We start from the raw sequence: 15,859 nt of genomic DNA on the forward strand, positions 1-15,859 counted from the left end.
TTCTTCCCATATGCAGAAAAAAGGGAGACCAGCAAGGCATACTCCTGTGCTCCATGTTAAGAGTAAATATATTTGGCACAGAAGCCATAAAGATGAAAAAAGTGAAAGTGGATAATGTAAAGGAGAGGTGGGAGTTGCTTCTTGCTTGCTCTGAATATATTTAGACTTGTGAATAATGTTTTTTAGTGTTTGAAAAGAAATAATAGCCAAATATCTCTTTTTATAACACTGTATACTTGGGAAAACTTGATAATGAGCTGCCATTTACATTCTGGAGGCCAAAACTTATTTAACATATTTAGATTCTGCAAAAGCAGTATATTTCAACGTGGATTACAGAGCTACAATAATAATATAATACTCACATAAATACCACCTCTTCCAGGGTGTACTGACCCTCACTGTGAACCACTAAACATTAGCCAAACAAATGGTGATAAATTGAGTCAACTAAATCTTTTTTTCACAAATTCTGAGCATTCAACTATTCTACCTTATGGTCCCCTTCCAACAAGTTTTTTCCCTTTTGCTGACAGAAACAATGCCTGACCTGAGTGCACTCACCTGTCTTTGCACCCTGGGTGAGGCTGTGTGCAGTAATGAGAAGAGATCTTGGAGTAGAGTAAGCTGCTGTGCCAGATACTGCCTGCCTACATTAGATCCACTCAGCGCCAGCACCATGGAGAGCAACTCAAAGCAATAAGCATCTGAAGAGGCATCTTCATCATTGGGCTGCGAGTTAGCATTCTCCTTGCTAGAGATGGCATGTTCCCATTCCTCACGAACCCGAGTTGCTTCCATTCGGATAGCCTGGACAATGTGAGCGCACACCTAAGCATACAGAAGCAGCCATCAACAGAATAATCAAGATGAAAAGACTGAATGCTCAAATGCCATCTAATAATATGTTCTCTGAGCTGACTACGAACCATACCAGATTATATTAGTAGTGAGCAAACCTGTTTTTGTAGGTTTGTGAGTTTACTCCTGCTGAATATGATTCCCACCATGTGCTCCTTCAAGTCAGCATCAGATGGTGCCTTCAGAAAAAAACCCAAAACATTCAAATGTTTCAGTGAGCATGAGAACAAGCATCCCATCAATATACTTAGATAGGAAAGTTGAAGCTTTTGAGTTACCAATGTAATGCAAAAGTTGTCAAACTTGTTCTTGGATATTTGTTGAACTAAGAACAAGGATGTTCAATGCATATGCCCCTTCAAAAGGATAAAATATTCAATATGTAGTTCTAATAAAAGTTTATATTTTTTCCTAACATGCAGATTGTCAGTTTTTAAACACACATTTATAAAAGGCAAAAATAGCTTGAGAAAGTGCCTTGTGACATCTCAGAAACTATTGTAATTATTTCAATTTATGAGCATTTTCCTCAGAAAGACTTTTCCCACCATATAAATGATTACGAAGTAGTATATTATATCAATCTCCAATCTTTTTTTAAATTTCTAATTATCTTAAAAAAATGAAGACTTTTTTCAATTAGAGCTTCTGATAACTATGCAATATTTATACATACTGCAACTACTCAGCTGAGGTGTGTAATACATATCCAGGCAAAATTAATTAAAGATAAGCTAGCTGCTATAATGTAAACAACCGTACTAAGGGGCAAAAATTGTTATAATGTAAATACATGGTGTACTTTTTCTTCTCCTTCAGGTGAAGATAACAGGGTCTTTTCCTCTTGTTCAGGGGTTGGCTCAGCATCTCCAGAGATAAGTTTTCCAAACACCTATAAAGAATGGTAACAGATTACATAACATACAGTAGGTAACAGTTAATTGTATGTTCTTTATGTAAGTAATCTACTAAAATTATTTCATATTTCTACCATTCCAACAGTATACATTTTGGATTATTTGTAAGTTGCGATACCATTTTCTGGACTAAGATAAGATTTATCCAAAGATAAAAAAAAAGCTCATGAAGATAGTGTTGAGTCCACATAAGGCCCTTCTTCAGATGTGTCAACAGAAGGGACAAATGTGGTCATGAAAGTTAATGCACAGTAACAATACTGGATAATTCGTACAATGCTTCAATAAGATATCAATCTGAAGTGCATCCATTTTACTCCAGTACTCTATACTACAGCAGCCTGAATACAAACCTGAACTGCTCTAGTAAAAAAAAAAAAAAAAAAAAATCATTTAAGTTTAGCCTTCAGTGGCCATAGTAACCATTAATATAAAGTCACAGGTTTCCTAATTGTAAATCCTAGCATAGTTACACCAGATATTTGTTCTCAAAAGTAATAAGTCTAAATATATCACTCCAGTGAACAGACAAGAAAATAAGTATGCATGTTCCTGTAAAAACATTAACAGATCTCATTCCTGACTCACTGAATTCAAAAGTTATTCTGAATAATGACAACCATTTTTGATAGAGACATAAAGCAAAGTTTCACCTGGGATGTAATAAGACGGAAGACTCGTAGTGTCTCAGCTTCACAGTTCCTCTGTTGAGCAACACTTGCAGAAATCTGGCCTGCGATTTTAATGCTCTCTCCATCCTTCCAGCCCAGCACTTTCACCTGTCGAACTCTCAATGTATTCTCTGGGCCCTTCAGTTCAATTTTGATGACGTGATTATCCCCTCCAGGAAGTTCACTCATGACCCATCCAATATGCCTGGAATCCAAGTCAACCTAGTGGGCATTCAGATTAACATGCATCAAATAATTTAAATCTATGTCATTGTGCAATTTACCACTAAATGGTGTTTTTAGAGGAAAGTATCCAGAGGACACACAAAACACATTTCTAAAGCAAGAAGTACATACATATAGGCCTTAGAAGGAGTCAAAGTGAAGATAGTCATTTCTAAATGAAAAAGAGGGGCTTGTACTGAAGTCATGACTCATTAAATCCTGGATTTTTAAGAATTTCTTTCTGGGCTATTATCAAAATCACATATTTACAATATAAAGTACTTACAGTAAATTCCATTGAAAGATAATGGTAAAAATTGCTTGGAAGCTATAGGTCCTTTTCACAAATTTATTTCTCAGGCTAGATTGCAGTATAAAAGAAGCTGTTAGTCAATCCCAGCTGAATACTATCATACTTCCACCAGTGTATCAATCTTTTAACAGTAACTCAGTATGGCAGTACCCAAAAAATGGATAAAGAGATGGAGAAATTATTACTTACCTTATAATTTCCTTTCCTTTAGCGAAGGGTAGGTCAATCCCAATGAGTTGGTTATGGAACAAAAGCCGACATCACGGCTATATAGCCCGCCCTAACATCAGCCCGCCAAGTAATCTTTAGAAAAGCCAAACTGTGGACAAACCTGATTAAACTTGAACATTATTAGCAACAGGCAACCATTTGTGTTTCTCAACCAACTGGAACACTGAGCTCAGCCAAAAGAAGGAAAATATCTAGCAAGCTAAGAGCTAGAGAAGACACTTTACCAGTTATCAATGAAGAGAAGGAATCATACTCCACATCGCTCACCCTAAGGCGGCTAACTACAAAATCCAAATCCAGCAGCCAAGGATGGGTCTGGGATCGACCTACCCTTCACTAAAGGAAAGGAAATTATCAGCTAAGTAGTAATTTCTCCTTCCTTAGCATTCGGGTAGGTCAATCCCAATGAGTGGGATGTACAAAAGCTAATCCTGAAAAGGGCGGGAGGCTGCCAGTGGCAGAGTCAAAACTGCCCGTGCAAAAGCGGCATACTTCCTAGACCTAACATCCAAGCGGTAATGTTTGGAGAAGATGTGCAAAGATGACCATATTGTTGCTTGGCAAATTTCAGCAGGTGACAACAAACGAAGCTCCGCCACAGGATATTGCCTGAGTCCTCACGGAATGCAGTCTAATCTGCTTCAGTAAGGCAACTTCAGCAGCCACATAGGCTGCTGTAATGACCTCTTCAACCCAGCAGGCAATTGTTGCCCGCGTCATTGGTGCTCCTTGTTTACCTCTACCATGGAGCACAAACAGGTGATCAGACTTCCAAACAGTCTTAGTCACCTCCAAGTAGAGAAGTAAATGACGCTTGACATCCAAGGAACGCAAAAGGCAGGACTCAGTGTCATCTCTGTCCCTGTCCAAGGCAGGCAGAGAAATGGACCGATTCAAATGAAAGTTCAAAACCACTTTGGGCAAAAAGGAAAGCACAATCCGAAGCTGAACCGCACCCAGAGTCGAATGGAGAAAAGGCTCATGGCAGGAAAACACCAGCAGCTCAGAGACCAGACAAGCCAAACAGATTGCCACCAGAAGAAATGTCTTCAAAGTAAGCAGCTGCATGGAAAGAGTACATAGCGGTGGAAAAATCGGACCTGACAAGAACTCGAGGACCACGTTAAGATCCCACAAAGGCACCGAAGCTGCAATGGGGGAGGGGGGCAAAGATGTTTAACTCCCTACAAGAAATGGGACATGTCCGGATGGGAAGACAAAGCCCTCCATTAACTCTTCCCCTGTAACAAGCCAGTGTCACAACTTGAACCTTCAAGTTATTAAGGGCCAAACACTTAAGCAAGCCGTCCTGTAAAAATTCCAAAAGCAAAGGAATATCCACCTTGAACAGTTAAGTACCTTGCTCAGAACACTAGGCCTCAAAGATCTGTCAAACTCTAGTGTAAGCTAGAGAAGTAGAAAATTTCCAGGCCCTAAGGAGAATGGAAATTACAGAAGACGAATAACCATGCTTCAACACCCAAGTCCTTTTAATGGCTAAACTGTAAGACAGAACCAAGCTGGATCCTCGTGCAGAATGGGCACCTGATGTAACAGATCTGCCAAGAAGGTAGCTGGAGGGGACTGCCCACCAGAAGTCTCAGGTGAAAAGTGTACCATGTCCTTCGAGCCCAATCTGGAGCCACTAAAAAGACGATGTTGGTTTGATTTGCAATCTTTGATTTGCAATCTTCTGTACCAGCTTGCCTATCAAAGGCCAAAGCAGGCACTCCTGAATGAGTGTCTTTGCCCATCGCTTTTGGGTCCTGCCTGCGACTGAAGAAGTGCGGAACTTTCATGTTGAAGTTTGCCAACAGATCTAGATATGGTAGGCCCCAGCAGTCCACCAGGAGCTGAAAGGCCTCATCCACCAGTTCCCATTTTCCTGGGTCCAAGCTTCTCCTGCTGTGGAAACTGGTTCTGATATTGTCCTTTCCGACAATTTGAGAGGTGGATATGCTTAGGAGATGCTGCTCCGCCCATATCATGAGCGCATCTATCTCCTCCAACACCTGTTGACTCTTGGTTCCACCCTCATGATTTATGTAAGCCACCGTTGTTGCGTTGTTGGACATTATCTGGACTGCCTGAGCCTCTAGCCGCTTGACAAACTGCAGGCATGCCAACTGAACCGCTTATGCCTCCAGTCTGTTGATGTTCGATTGCATTCCAGCACTCTTACACCACCAACTTCTGATAGTGAGCCCCCTAGTCCTGGAGGCTCACATCTGTTTGAGTACCAACCAATTCAGTGTCATCAAGGAAATACTCTTACTGAGATGGTTTGCGTGTAACTACCAGTTCAACAGATTTCACCTCTAACGGAAGGAGCAGCCTCACTGCATAGTTTTGAGACTGTGGACTTCACCATGAGAGCAAGGCGTGATGACGCGGGTGGATATGTGCCCTGGCCCAGCCACTTCTAATGTGGCAGCCATCAACCCCAGGACCTGCAGATAAGACCACATGGTCTGACAAACAGAGATCCGCAGGGATCGGACTCGCAGCATAAATGACTGGATTCGAGACTCTGGCAGAAAGACACTGTCCTGCCTTATATAGAATTGAACCCCGAAATACTTGAGGGTCTAAGATGGCTGCAAATAGCTCTTGGCCAGATTCACCACCAAGCCTAGGTCCTGTAGCAAGGAAACCACTCTGCGGGAAACGTGAAGACTCTCTTCCAATGTTCTGGCTCATGTCAACCAGTCATCCAGTTAGGGGGTGAACTAGAATGCCCTCCTTGCAAAGGGCTGCTGCTACCACTATCATGACCTTGGAAAAGGTCCTGGGCACTGTGGCTAGTTCAAAAGGCAAGGCCTGAAACTGGTAACGATGATCCAGGATGGCAGATTGGAGGAACCACAGATGTTCCTGCCAGATGGGAATATGCAGGTACACCTCTGTTAGATCCAGAGATGTGAGATACTCCTCTGCTTGAACCGCCATTATGACAGAGCACACCATTTCCCTCCTGAAATGCATGACTCGCAGATGTCGGCTGATGCCCTTGAGATCCAGTAGGGGCAAATGAGCCTTCCTTCTTGTGCACAACAAAATAAATGGAATATTGGCCCATGTTTTGCTGCAATTCGGGAACAGGGATGACCGCTTTCAGACTCAACAGCCGCTGTAATGTCGTTTCCACTTCTACCCTCTTCTGAGGGGAGTTGTATGGAGAGACCATGAAGGCATCCAGAGGAATGTGAAGAAATTCTAAAGTACAGCCATTCTGAACCACTTCGAGAGCCCATTCATCTGAAGTAATCTGGGCTCGCCTGTGATAAAACCAGGATAGATGACCACCTATCTCCCTCACCACCAGGTGAGCCTGCAAACCTTCACTGGGAAGATCGAGGGGCTCTGCCTCCGGAGGCTGTATTCTTTCGAGGACCTTGGGGGCGAAAGGACTGAGATCTGTGGAAGAACCTCCCCTATAAGGCCGAAAGCACCAGTAGTCTCGAGAGCAGCCACTCACCAGAGAAGTCTGAGAAAACTGGCTTCCTATCCTCCGGAAAACGTGGGACCTGGGTCTCTCCCCATTTACTTGCCATTTTTTTCCAATCCACTGCCAAATAAAAGCAAGCCTTTGAAAGACAGCTTAGTCAGAATGAACTTTGAAACAGTATCTGTGGACCAGTTGCGCATCCACAGCTGTCACCTGGCCGCAATAACTGAAGCAGCTCCTCTGGCAGCTGTGTGTACCAAGTCACAGCCCGCATCAGCCAAGGTGGCGATCTCCGGTTCTACCATAGGTCCTAAATCGGACCCAACGCCACCAGACTCTTGACAAAGCTGCAAGGAAGCCTGAGCTACCAAGGCACAAGAACACCTGGACTGTTCTTCCTTGCAGAAGTGGACAGAAAGCTTGTAACGCTAACCACACTGCCCAAGTCTCCAACTGATTGATTGACCATCGAGATTCCTCGGGAGACAATAGGCCCTGTACGGATCTCCTCTGGCACACCACTCCCCAGCCAGAGAGACTGGTGTCCGTGGCGACCACTGTCCATTCAGGCACCTCCAGAGGAACCCCCCGGGATAGACTGTCTGTCACCAGCCACCACGCTAGACAGTCCCGCACCGCTTCTTTAAGTGGCAAAGGTAGAAGGAACAGTTCGGACACTGGGTTCCAACGGGACAGTAATGCGTACTGCAAGGGCCGCATATGAGCAAACGCCCAGGGCACCAGCTCTAATGTTGAAGTCATGGACCTGAGAACCTGTAGATAATCTTGGACCCTGGGAGTACTCTTGAGTAACAAGCCTTTCACCTGGTTCTGCAACTTGGAGATGCGCTCCATGGTAAAAAAAAAACCAAAAACCTCATTCCTTCTGAGTGTCGAACAGTGCTCCCAAATATTCCAAGGACTGAGAGGGTACGAGCCTGCTCTTTGAGAGGTTGACTACCCATCCCAGTGACTGAAGAAGCTGTAGTTCCCTGTGAATCGCGTCCCTGGCCAGCACTTCCGATTTCGCTTGAATCAGCCAGTCGTCCAATTAGGGATGGACCAGGAGACCTTCCCTCCGGAGATGGGCCGCCGCCACCACCAACACCTTGGTGAATGTCCTGGGCGCGGTTGCCAGACCGAAGGGTAGAGCCCGAAACTGAAAATTCTGGCCCAGAACGTAGAACCGAAGAAACCTTTGGTGGTCCGGATGGATGCCTATGTGCAGGTAAGCTTCCGTAAGATCCAGCGATGCTAGAAATTCTCCCTTTCTTACCGAAGCAATGACTGACCACAGAGTCTCCATGCGAAAGCGAGCAACCTTTAGACATTTGTTCACATTCTTGAGGTCTAGAATGGGACGAAAGGAACCCTCTTTCTTTGGTACCACAAAGTAAATGGAGTAGCGACCCTTTCTTTGAGCCTCTGGAGGAATGGGGACTATGGCTCGCAACTGCAGAAGCTGCTGCAATGGCTCTCGTACCACTGCTCTCTTTGCGGCATACCCACAGGGAGAGACGAGAAACCGATCTCGTGGCCTCCATGCAAAATCTAAAGCATAGCCTTGTTTTATCACAGACAGCACCTACTGATCTGTAGTCACCTTGGCCCACTCCTCGAAAAACAGGGAGAGTCTGCCCCCTACTTCCGGCAATGAGGAGTGGACCGGCGTCCCTTCATTGAGAAGACTTGGACCCTGAGGAAGGCTGAGACGAACCAGGTCTGGTGAATCTTCGGCCCAGAAATGGCTGTGACCAGGGCTGCTGCTTCGCAGGGACCGAACGAAAGGAAGAGTTGGGCGCCTTCGTCAGCCGGTACCGCCGATTCCCTCTGAATCCGGCGCGGGACGAAAAGGAACCTCGCGAGCGAGGTCTGTCCTCTGGTAAACGAGGCACCTTATTATCTCCCAGGGACAAAATCATATCTTCCAAGACTTTTCCAAAGAGCAGCTTACCCTTAAAAGGCAGCGATCCCAGTTGAGCCTTAGACGACACGTCTGCCGACCAGTTTCTTAACCACAAGAGCCTCCGGGCGGAGATCGCCGACACCATGGACCTGGCTGACGTCCTTAAGAGGTCATGGAAGGCATCAGCGCAGTAAGCCACCGAGGATTCCAAACAGTTCACCTGGGCAGCTTCCTCCTCAGAGAAGCCCGCATTGGCTTGCAATTGCTGTACCCAGCGGAGCTCCGCTCTCATAGCAAAATTACTGCAAATAGCCGCCCGAACTCCCATGGCGGAGACCTCAAAAATCCTTTTGAGCTGTACCTCCAACTTTCTGTCCTGTAGGTCTGTGACAGGAATCATGGTTTTGTTGGTGACAGCAGACACCGCCGTGTCTACCTTAGGAACCGCAGCATCTCTAAGGCCTCCTCTGGCAGAGGATATAGCTTATCCATGGCCTTACTGACTTTCAATCCGAGATCCGGGGTATCCCATTCCCGAAACAACAAATTTGTAGCCGAGAAATGAAAACGATAGGCTGTAGCAGGACCTCTCAGGCCCAACAATACAGGATCCCTCTTACCGAGTTTGGATTCCTCAGGAGGGCTGTCGATACCCAGCTCAGTGAGGATAGCTGGAATAAGTGGTGCCAATTCCTCCTTATGAAAAAGGCGTACTACCTTAGGGTCATCACCCTCCGCTGCCTGGGATCCCCTCTCCACCTGTTGCGGGTCCGGATCCGGCTCATCCGCTCCATGTGGGATCTGGGGTTGGGAATCCGGATCTCCGAGATCTGAGTCCAACCCGGAAGAATCCGTATCCCCCTGTGGACCCCTAGTGCAGAGGGGACGCTTGGGCTTGACAGGCCCTGGACTTATTTCCTAGGGAGTCAGGCTGTCCCCCTTCATGCAGCTTCCCTGCTTTCTTTGCTTTAAACGCTTTATGCAAAAAAACAAAAAAAACAAACAATGAAGGAGGACTCAGATGTGGTATCAGAAGCCCCCTCAGGACTGACCTCCGGGCGAGGAGAAGCAGGCTGCAGTGATTCCCTGTCCTCAGGGAGCCTCAGCTGAGGATAAAGTTGAGAAGGAAAACACCCTTCCCCCATGGCTGCCTGAGCAGCAGAACGGAACGACTGTAAAATGGCCTCTGTTCCCGCGCTTAATTGGAAAGGATCTTGTGCAGACTGAGCAGCCCCTGCTGACGTCGAGGAAACTCACGGCAACCTGATTTTTTGTACTTTTTTTTTTACCTTTTCTGTCCCGTAGTGCCTCAAAGGTTTTGTTCTCTGCCTCTATCTGCTGGTAGAGATGCAAAACCCACTTGTCTGGACTGATCTGGGTATGTTCAGGAACCAGAGATTAACTATCTATGGCACTGCAAAATTAACCAAATTAAGCAAACTAGATGAGTCTTCTGGTCCTAATCTGACATCATATTCTATTTTTCAAGCCTTCATCTTTCCTCAGTGGGATGTTTGACTGATACACTAGGAAATTTCCTGTTAGAATTGACTTTGAACAACAGTATATCATATGGATTAATTTGTGACAATTTGCCTGATATTAAGGAGTCATAAAATGGAACTACTGTTCCTGGGACAGCTGGATTTAATAAAATAACTGTGGAGGATCTACTTTGTATCAGTTGAGAGTCAACTAATATTACACAATTATATTTAACCCACTGTATATTACTCACGTCATCCAACTTTGCCATCAGAAATATTAGGGATTTGTCACAATTCTTACAGGACAAGGCAGTTCTCTAGGGAAATACAGTATAGATGTTATTTACCTGTTTTAGTCTGCAAAGGTCTTCTACTGCCTTACCACTTAGGAAGGTCATAGAGGTCACCTTATTCTAGAACAGATAAACATGTACAAGTAAATGATTTGAGCACACACATCATAAAATTGTCTCAGAGGCTGCACATCTGAGAAGTTCAATACAATTAAGGTGTTAAATACCTTATAACACTGCCAATTTTATAAAATGTATTTCAATCCAAACTAAACATCTACTTGGGATTATGTTATCCAATTGGTAAAATAAGATCTTAATAAAGTAGCCTGAATATTGTTTGCCCTGGGTCCTGAAATAACTTATTTATTTTATTTGTATACATTTCTATACTGTCATATAGCACAGGTTGTCACAACGGTTCACAATCATATAAATAATAAAAATAAAAAGATAAACTGTAAAGCTATATAAATACAATAATCACAATAAATAATTAAGAAGTAAAATAGTAAAGGATAAAAGATAAAAACTCTTGCTAGCCTTGCATGCACCAATAGTAGGAAAACAACTTAACTTATAAAATATTTATCTTACAATGTTGAGGCCTTTAAGTTGGCTTTTGATCCGATACTTGGAAAGAAACTTAGAGAGAGGAATATTTTTAAAAGAAGGCTCTTTGTATCCTAATATTAATTTGTCAAATGGAAGTGACTGAGCAGTATTACTGGCCCAACAGTATCATATGATTGTACATTAATTTTCTTCGAAGTGTAGCTCTGACTTTATCACACTGATAATAGTGCACCACACAAAGTTATAGCTAGGACTTTCGTTGTCAGTGTTTATTTTATTTCTTCCTGGGAATTTCAATGTTCTAACAAAAAATATTAGTGGAAAAATGACTTTTCACCGATTTTTATCCTGTGTGTTATAACAAAGTCATTTTTCCACTTACCTTTTTTTTAATAACATTGAAATTCCCATGAAAAATTATAGCACAAGTCCTCCACTTTGATTTTCTACATGTTTTTCATTTTTGGACTTCAATCAATTCGAGAGATAATTTAGAGATAAACAAGCTACATTCAAGCATTTCAATCAACAAAGCCAATATTTGTTTGTAGATAAAATAAGATGGTGTCCCACTGATAACATGACAATTATGATAAGAAAATGTTACATTAGAACCAGATATTATTCCCTGGGGTTTAAACCACAGTAGGCTGAGATGTGCAATGTTGTATCTTCTACAGTAAACATAGCTCTCAAAAACACTTCATAAAAAGAACACTTCATAAACTATCACATGCAACTTGTTTTGCTGTCTCTAAATTCTATATTTCCAAGTGGACTAACATAGCAAACATATTACCCTATAGCAAGACTGAAATTAATGAACTCCTATAACTGCATTAATACCTCTGTAAGGACAAAAAATTTAAACTGTGTTAATTATCAAATTAATTTTCTATTATTTCACTTTGGATTCTCAACTATAAGAACTTCCTTTTTATGGTGACATCTGAAGTTTCATGATGATAAACTTTCTATTCTCCTCACTTACCCCTATATCTCGGGAGTTGTCAACATGAATGGAGACATAGCGAGCATTGATTCCTTTAACACAATTAATTGTGATGCTCTTGGTTTTGTTTTTGTCCTCATCTCCAGACTCCCAAAAGGTTTCTGTAGACCCATCAGTCAGGCTGCCTATCATGGCAGGACGACTGGATGTTTTAATATCAACTATGGTGGTCAGATCCTTTAGAGATGTCACTATGCACAGTTCCTGTACAGTAAAAAAAAACAAAACAAAAACATTTTGAGTATCTCCATACATGTATATTATAGGACTTTAATCTCATCACCAAAAACAGAATATCATCATTACAGACAACAATACTGTGGCATCAATTCTGCATTAAGAGATTGATCTATTAAGGGTGTGATGTGGTTCAGTATTAGAGAACAGGAGATGAAGGTTCATTCAAAGGTGAGGATCCTAGACTTAAGGGGGTCCATATTCAGTAGGACATTTAGTGGCAAGTTATCTGGCGAACATATCCGGCTATAATTTAACTGAATAAAAGTCTTTTAAATATCTGCCCCAGGGCAACGGAGAGGGAACGCAGATCTCTCACCGTGATCCTGCTGAGTAGTTTCCTTGGAATTAAGATTGAGAATGCCACCAAAATGAAAAAGGAAAGTGAAGGTTTTTCCCTCTGAACCCATACCTTCCCTGACACAGTTGGAGATCCTGCAGTTTTTGTCCCAACCGGATTGTTGGAGGGAGTCGGGGAGCCCGACAGAGGTCCTAGCGTGGGAGAGCATGAGCCTCTTGCGGAGGAGATGTCCCTCAGCCAGGACCAACAACAGCCTCCTGCGCAGCATGACCCTGGCGGAGATGCATCACAGTCGTAGGCTGCTGACGCGGCCACTGCGACTGAGTTAAAGGGAACATCTGCCAGCAGTCTGCAGGATGTGGACAGTATTGCCAGCGCCGGAGCAGAAACGAATGCCGGCGCAGTAGACAACCTGGTAGTACGACCAAAGGTTTACTTGGGGAGAGAAAAAGCTACAAGCCCTACGGATGGAGACCAGGAGCCATCTCCCGCCTACATTCAGGGTGAGTCTTGGCTGCAACCCCCAAAACCTGAGGCAGTCACCCTAGAAGCTCTCTGGGATTTGATGGCGGGCTTCGGCGTTTCCTTAAAGCGCCTAGAAAGCAAAGTGGACTCTATCGCGTATAATAATCAGCAAAAGATTTCTGAGATTCAGCAAACTACTTCTACACTTACAAACAAAGCAACTGAGACAAAATAAAATACACGCGGTTCAAACTGTAAATCCTGCAATAATTAAAGATCAACTTGTATCTCTCAAAAGATTGGAGACATTAGAAAATAATACCAGTTAGTTGAATTTGCGGATTTTAAATTTTCCTCAAATTGTTGGGGAAATTTCCTATACTACCCTTAAGCGTTTCCTAATTGAAGCCCTTGCTTTTCCTGAGGATAAAATGCCGTCCATAAATTCGTGTCGTTTTTTTAAATAAAAGGGCTTCAAATGTGGGGACACTTCAGGGTTGCCTATCTCTCAAAACTTAACAAATTTCCTAGAAAACTTAAACTTAGAAGTATTAGACAGGAAAACTTTACTGGTTTCATTTATTTCTACTACAGATGTGAATGATGTAATGAGAAATTTCTTCAGAAAGTTTCCAGTTACCTTCTATGACCAAATTATAAGAATTTATCCTGATTTATCTCCAATGACACAGAATAAGAGAAGAGAAAGCAAATGTTGCTTACCTGATGTAACAGGTGTTCTCACAGGACAGCAGGATGTTAGTCCTCACAAATGGGTGACATCGAGGATGGAGCCCCACCACGGAAAACTTCTGTCAAAGTTTCAGGAACTTTGACTGGCCCCTACTGGGCATGCCCAGTAGGGGCCAGTCAAAGTTCCTGAAAGACTTCAGTCTTGTTTTTATAGCTACAGGCAGTGCCGAAAAATAAATTAAACGAACCCAACACCGCGGGGTGGCGGGCGGGTTTCGTGAGGACTAACATCCTGCTGTCCTGTGAGAACACCTGTTACATCAGGTAAGCAACATTTGCTTTCTCACAGGACAAGCAGGATGGTTGTCCTCACAAATGGGTGAGTACCGAGCTGAGGATGTCCTGACTTGCACCAAAAAAAAAAAATAAAAAAATGTACCCAACGGCGTGCAACAGGCACAACAACTGGGGTGGAAATTTGGTAAGGGCATCCGCACCCTACCGGGAAGGTGGAAGGGTGTTGGTACATCAAGTTGGAAAAAGGTTACGCAAGACAGATTGGCCGAAGATGGAATCCTGTCTTCCAGCTTTGTCCAAACAATAGTGGGCTGCAAAGGTATGGAGGGAACTCCAGGTTGCAGCTTTGCAGATGTCAGGAAGCGGCACCGATCGAAGGTGTGCTACTGAAGTCGCCATGGCCCTCACAGAGTGTGCTTTGACACGGTCTTGGAAAGGAATGCCAGCTTGCTCATAGCAAAAAGAAATGCAGTCCGCCAACCAGGAGGAGAGAGCCTGCTTACCCACAGGATGTCCTAACTTGTTAGGATGGAAAGAGACGAATAATTGAGTGCTCTTCCTGTGAGAAACTGTACGGTCTAGATAAAAAGCTAGAGCTCGTTTACAGTCTAAGGTATGCAGAGTCTGTTCCCCGGAGTTGGAGTGGGGCCTGGGAAAGAAGATAGGTAGTATGATGGATTGATTGATATGAAACTCCGAAACTACCTTAGGTAAAAATTTAGGGTGAGTGCGGAGTACCGCCCGGTCCTGCAGGAGTTTAGTGTACGGCGGATAGGTAACTAGGGCCTGTAATTCACTAACCCTGCGAGCTGAAGTGATAGCCAAAAGGAATAACACTTTCCATGTGAGATATTTTAAGTCACAGGAGTAAAGAGGTTCGAAAGGTGGTTTCATAAGGCGACCAAGAACCAGGTTAAGGTCCCAAGATGGGGCCGGAGGATGTAAAGGTGGCTTCAAATGGAGCAATCCTTTAAGAAAGCGTGTTACCAGGGGTTGTACTGAGATAGGGACACCCCCGATACCTTTATGGAAGGCAGCTACCGCACTGACATGCATCCTTATAGAAGAGGTCTTTAGACCGGATTCTGATAGGTGCCATAAATAGTCCAAGAATTTAGAGATTGGACAGGAAAGGGGATCAAGGGACTGAGAAGTGCACCATGATGTGTACCTTTTCCATTTGTATGAGTAAGATTTTCTTGTTGAAGGCTTTCGTGAAGCTATCAGGACACGAGAAACTGAATCCGAAAGGTTAAATGGCTGAAGGACTAACCTTTCAACATCCATGCCGTCAGGGACAAGGCTTGGAGGTTGGGATGGAGGAGGCATCCGTCGTTTTGAGTGAGCAGATGCGGGTCTTTTCCCAGAGGAATGTGCCTGCGGATGGAGAGATCCTGGAGTATGGGAAACCACACTTGGCGTGGCCAGTGCGGAGCTATCAGGATCATGGTTCCCCTGTCCTGGCGGAGCTTCACGAGAGTCTTCGACAGAAGAGGAAGTGGAGGGAATGCATAGAGCAGACCGGTTGTCCACGTGAGGGAGAAAGCATCCCTCGGCCGAGAGTGCTGGCTCCGAATGAGAGAGCAGTAGTTGTCCACTTTGTGGTTCTGAGGGGACGCATAGAGGTCTATGTGGGGATAACCCCACTTGTGAAATAGAGAGGTCGCTACCAAGGGATTGAGTGACCACTCGTGTGGCTGGAAGACACGGCTCAGCTGGTCTGCCAATACATTGTCCACTCCCGGCAGGTAGGTGGCCCTGAGGTACATGGAGCGGGAGAGGGCTTCTGTCCAAATCTGCGCAGCTTCCTGACACAGAAGGAAGGAGCCTGTGCCTCCCTGCTTGTTTATGTACCACATGGCTACCTGGTTGTCTGTCTGAATTAAGATTGCTTGATTTGAAAGGCAATCTTGAAAAGTCCTGAGA

At 44.0% G+C, this 15,859-nt stretch overlaps 1 protein-coding gene across 1 annotated transcript in view; it reads right to left on the reverse strand.

Moving 5' to 3' along the window:
* The window catches only part of MYCBP2 (MYC binding protein 2), a 1,075,853-nt gene that overhangs the window by 144,917 nt on the left and 915,077 nt on the right, over positions 1-15,859 (reverse strand). The window contains 6 exon segments of the mRNA XM_029603038.1: positions 565-831; positions 960-1,040; positions 1,655-1,753; positions 2,432-2,671; positions 10,407-10,472; positions 11,920-12,144. Of these exon segments, the coding sequence (XP_029458898.1) occupies positions 565-831; positions 960-1,040; positions 1,655-1,753; positions 2,432-2,671; positions 10,407-10,472; positions 11,920-12,144 (978 nt within the window).

Source organism: Rhinatrema bivittatum, chromosome 5 (genome assembly GCF_901001135.1).
Source record: "Rhinatrema bivittatum chromosome 5, aRhiBiv1.1, whole genome shotgun sequence".
Lineage (NCBI taxonomy): Eukaryota > Metazoa > Chordata > Amphibia > Gymnophiona > Rhinatrematidae > Rhinatrema > Rhinatrema bivittatum.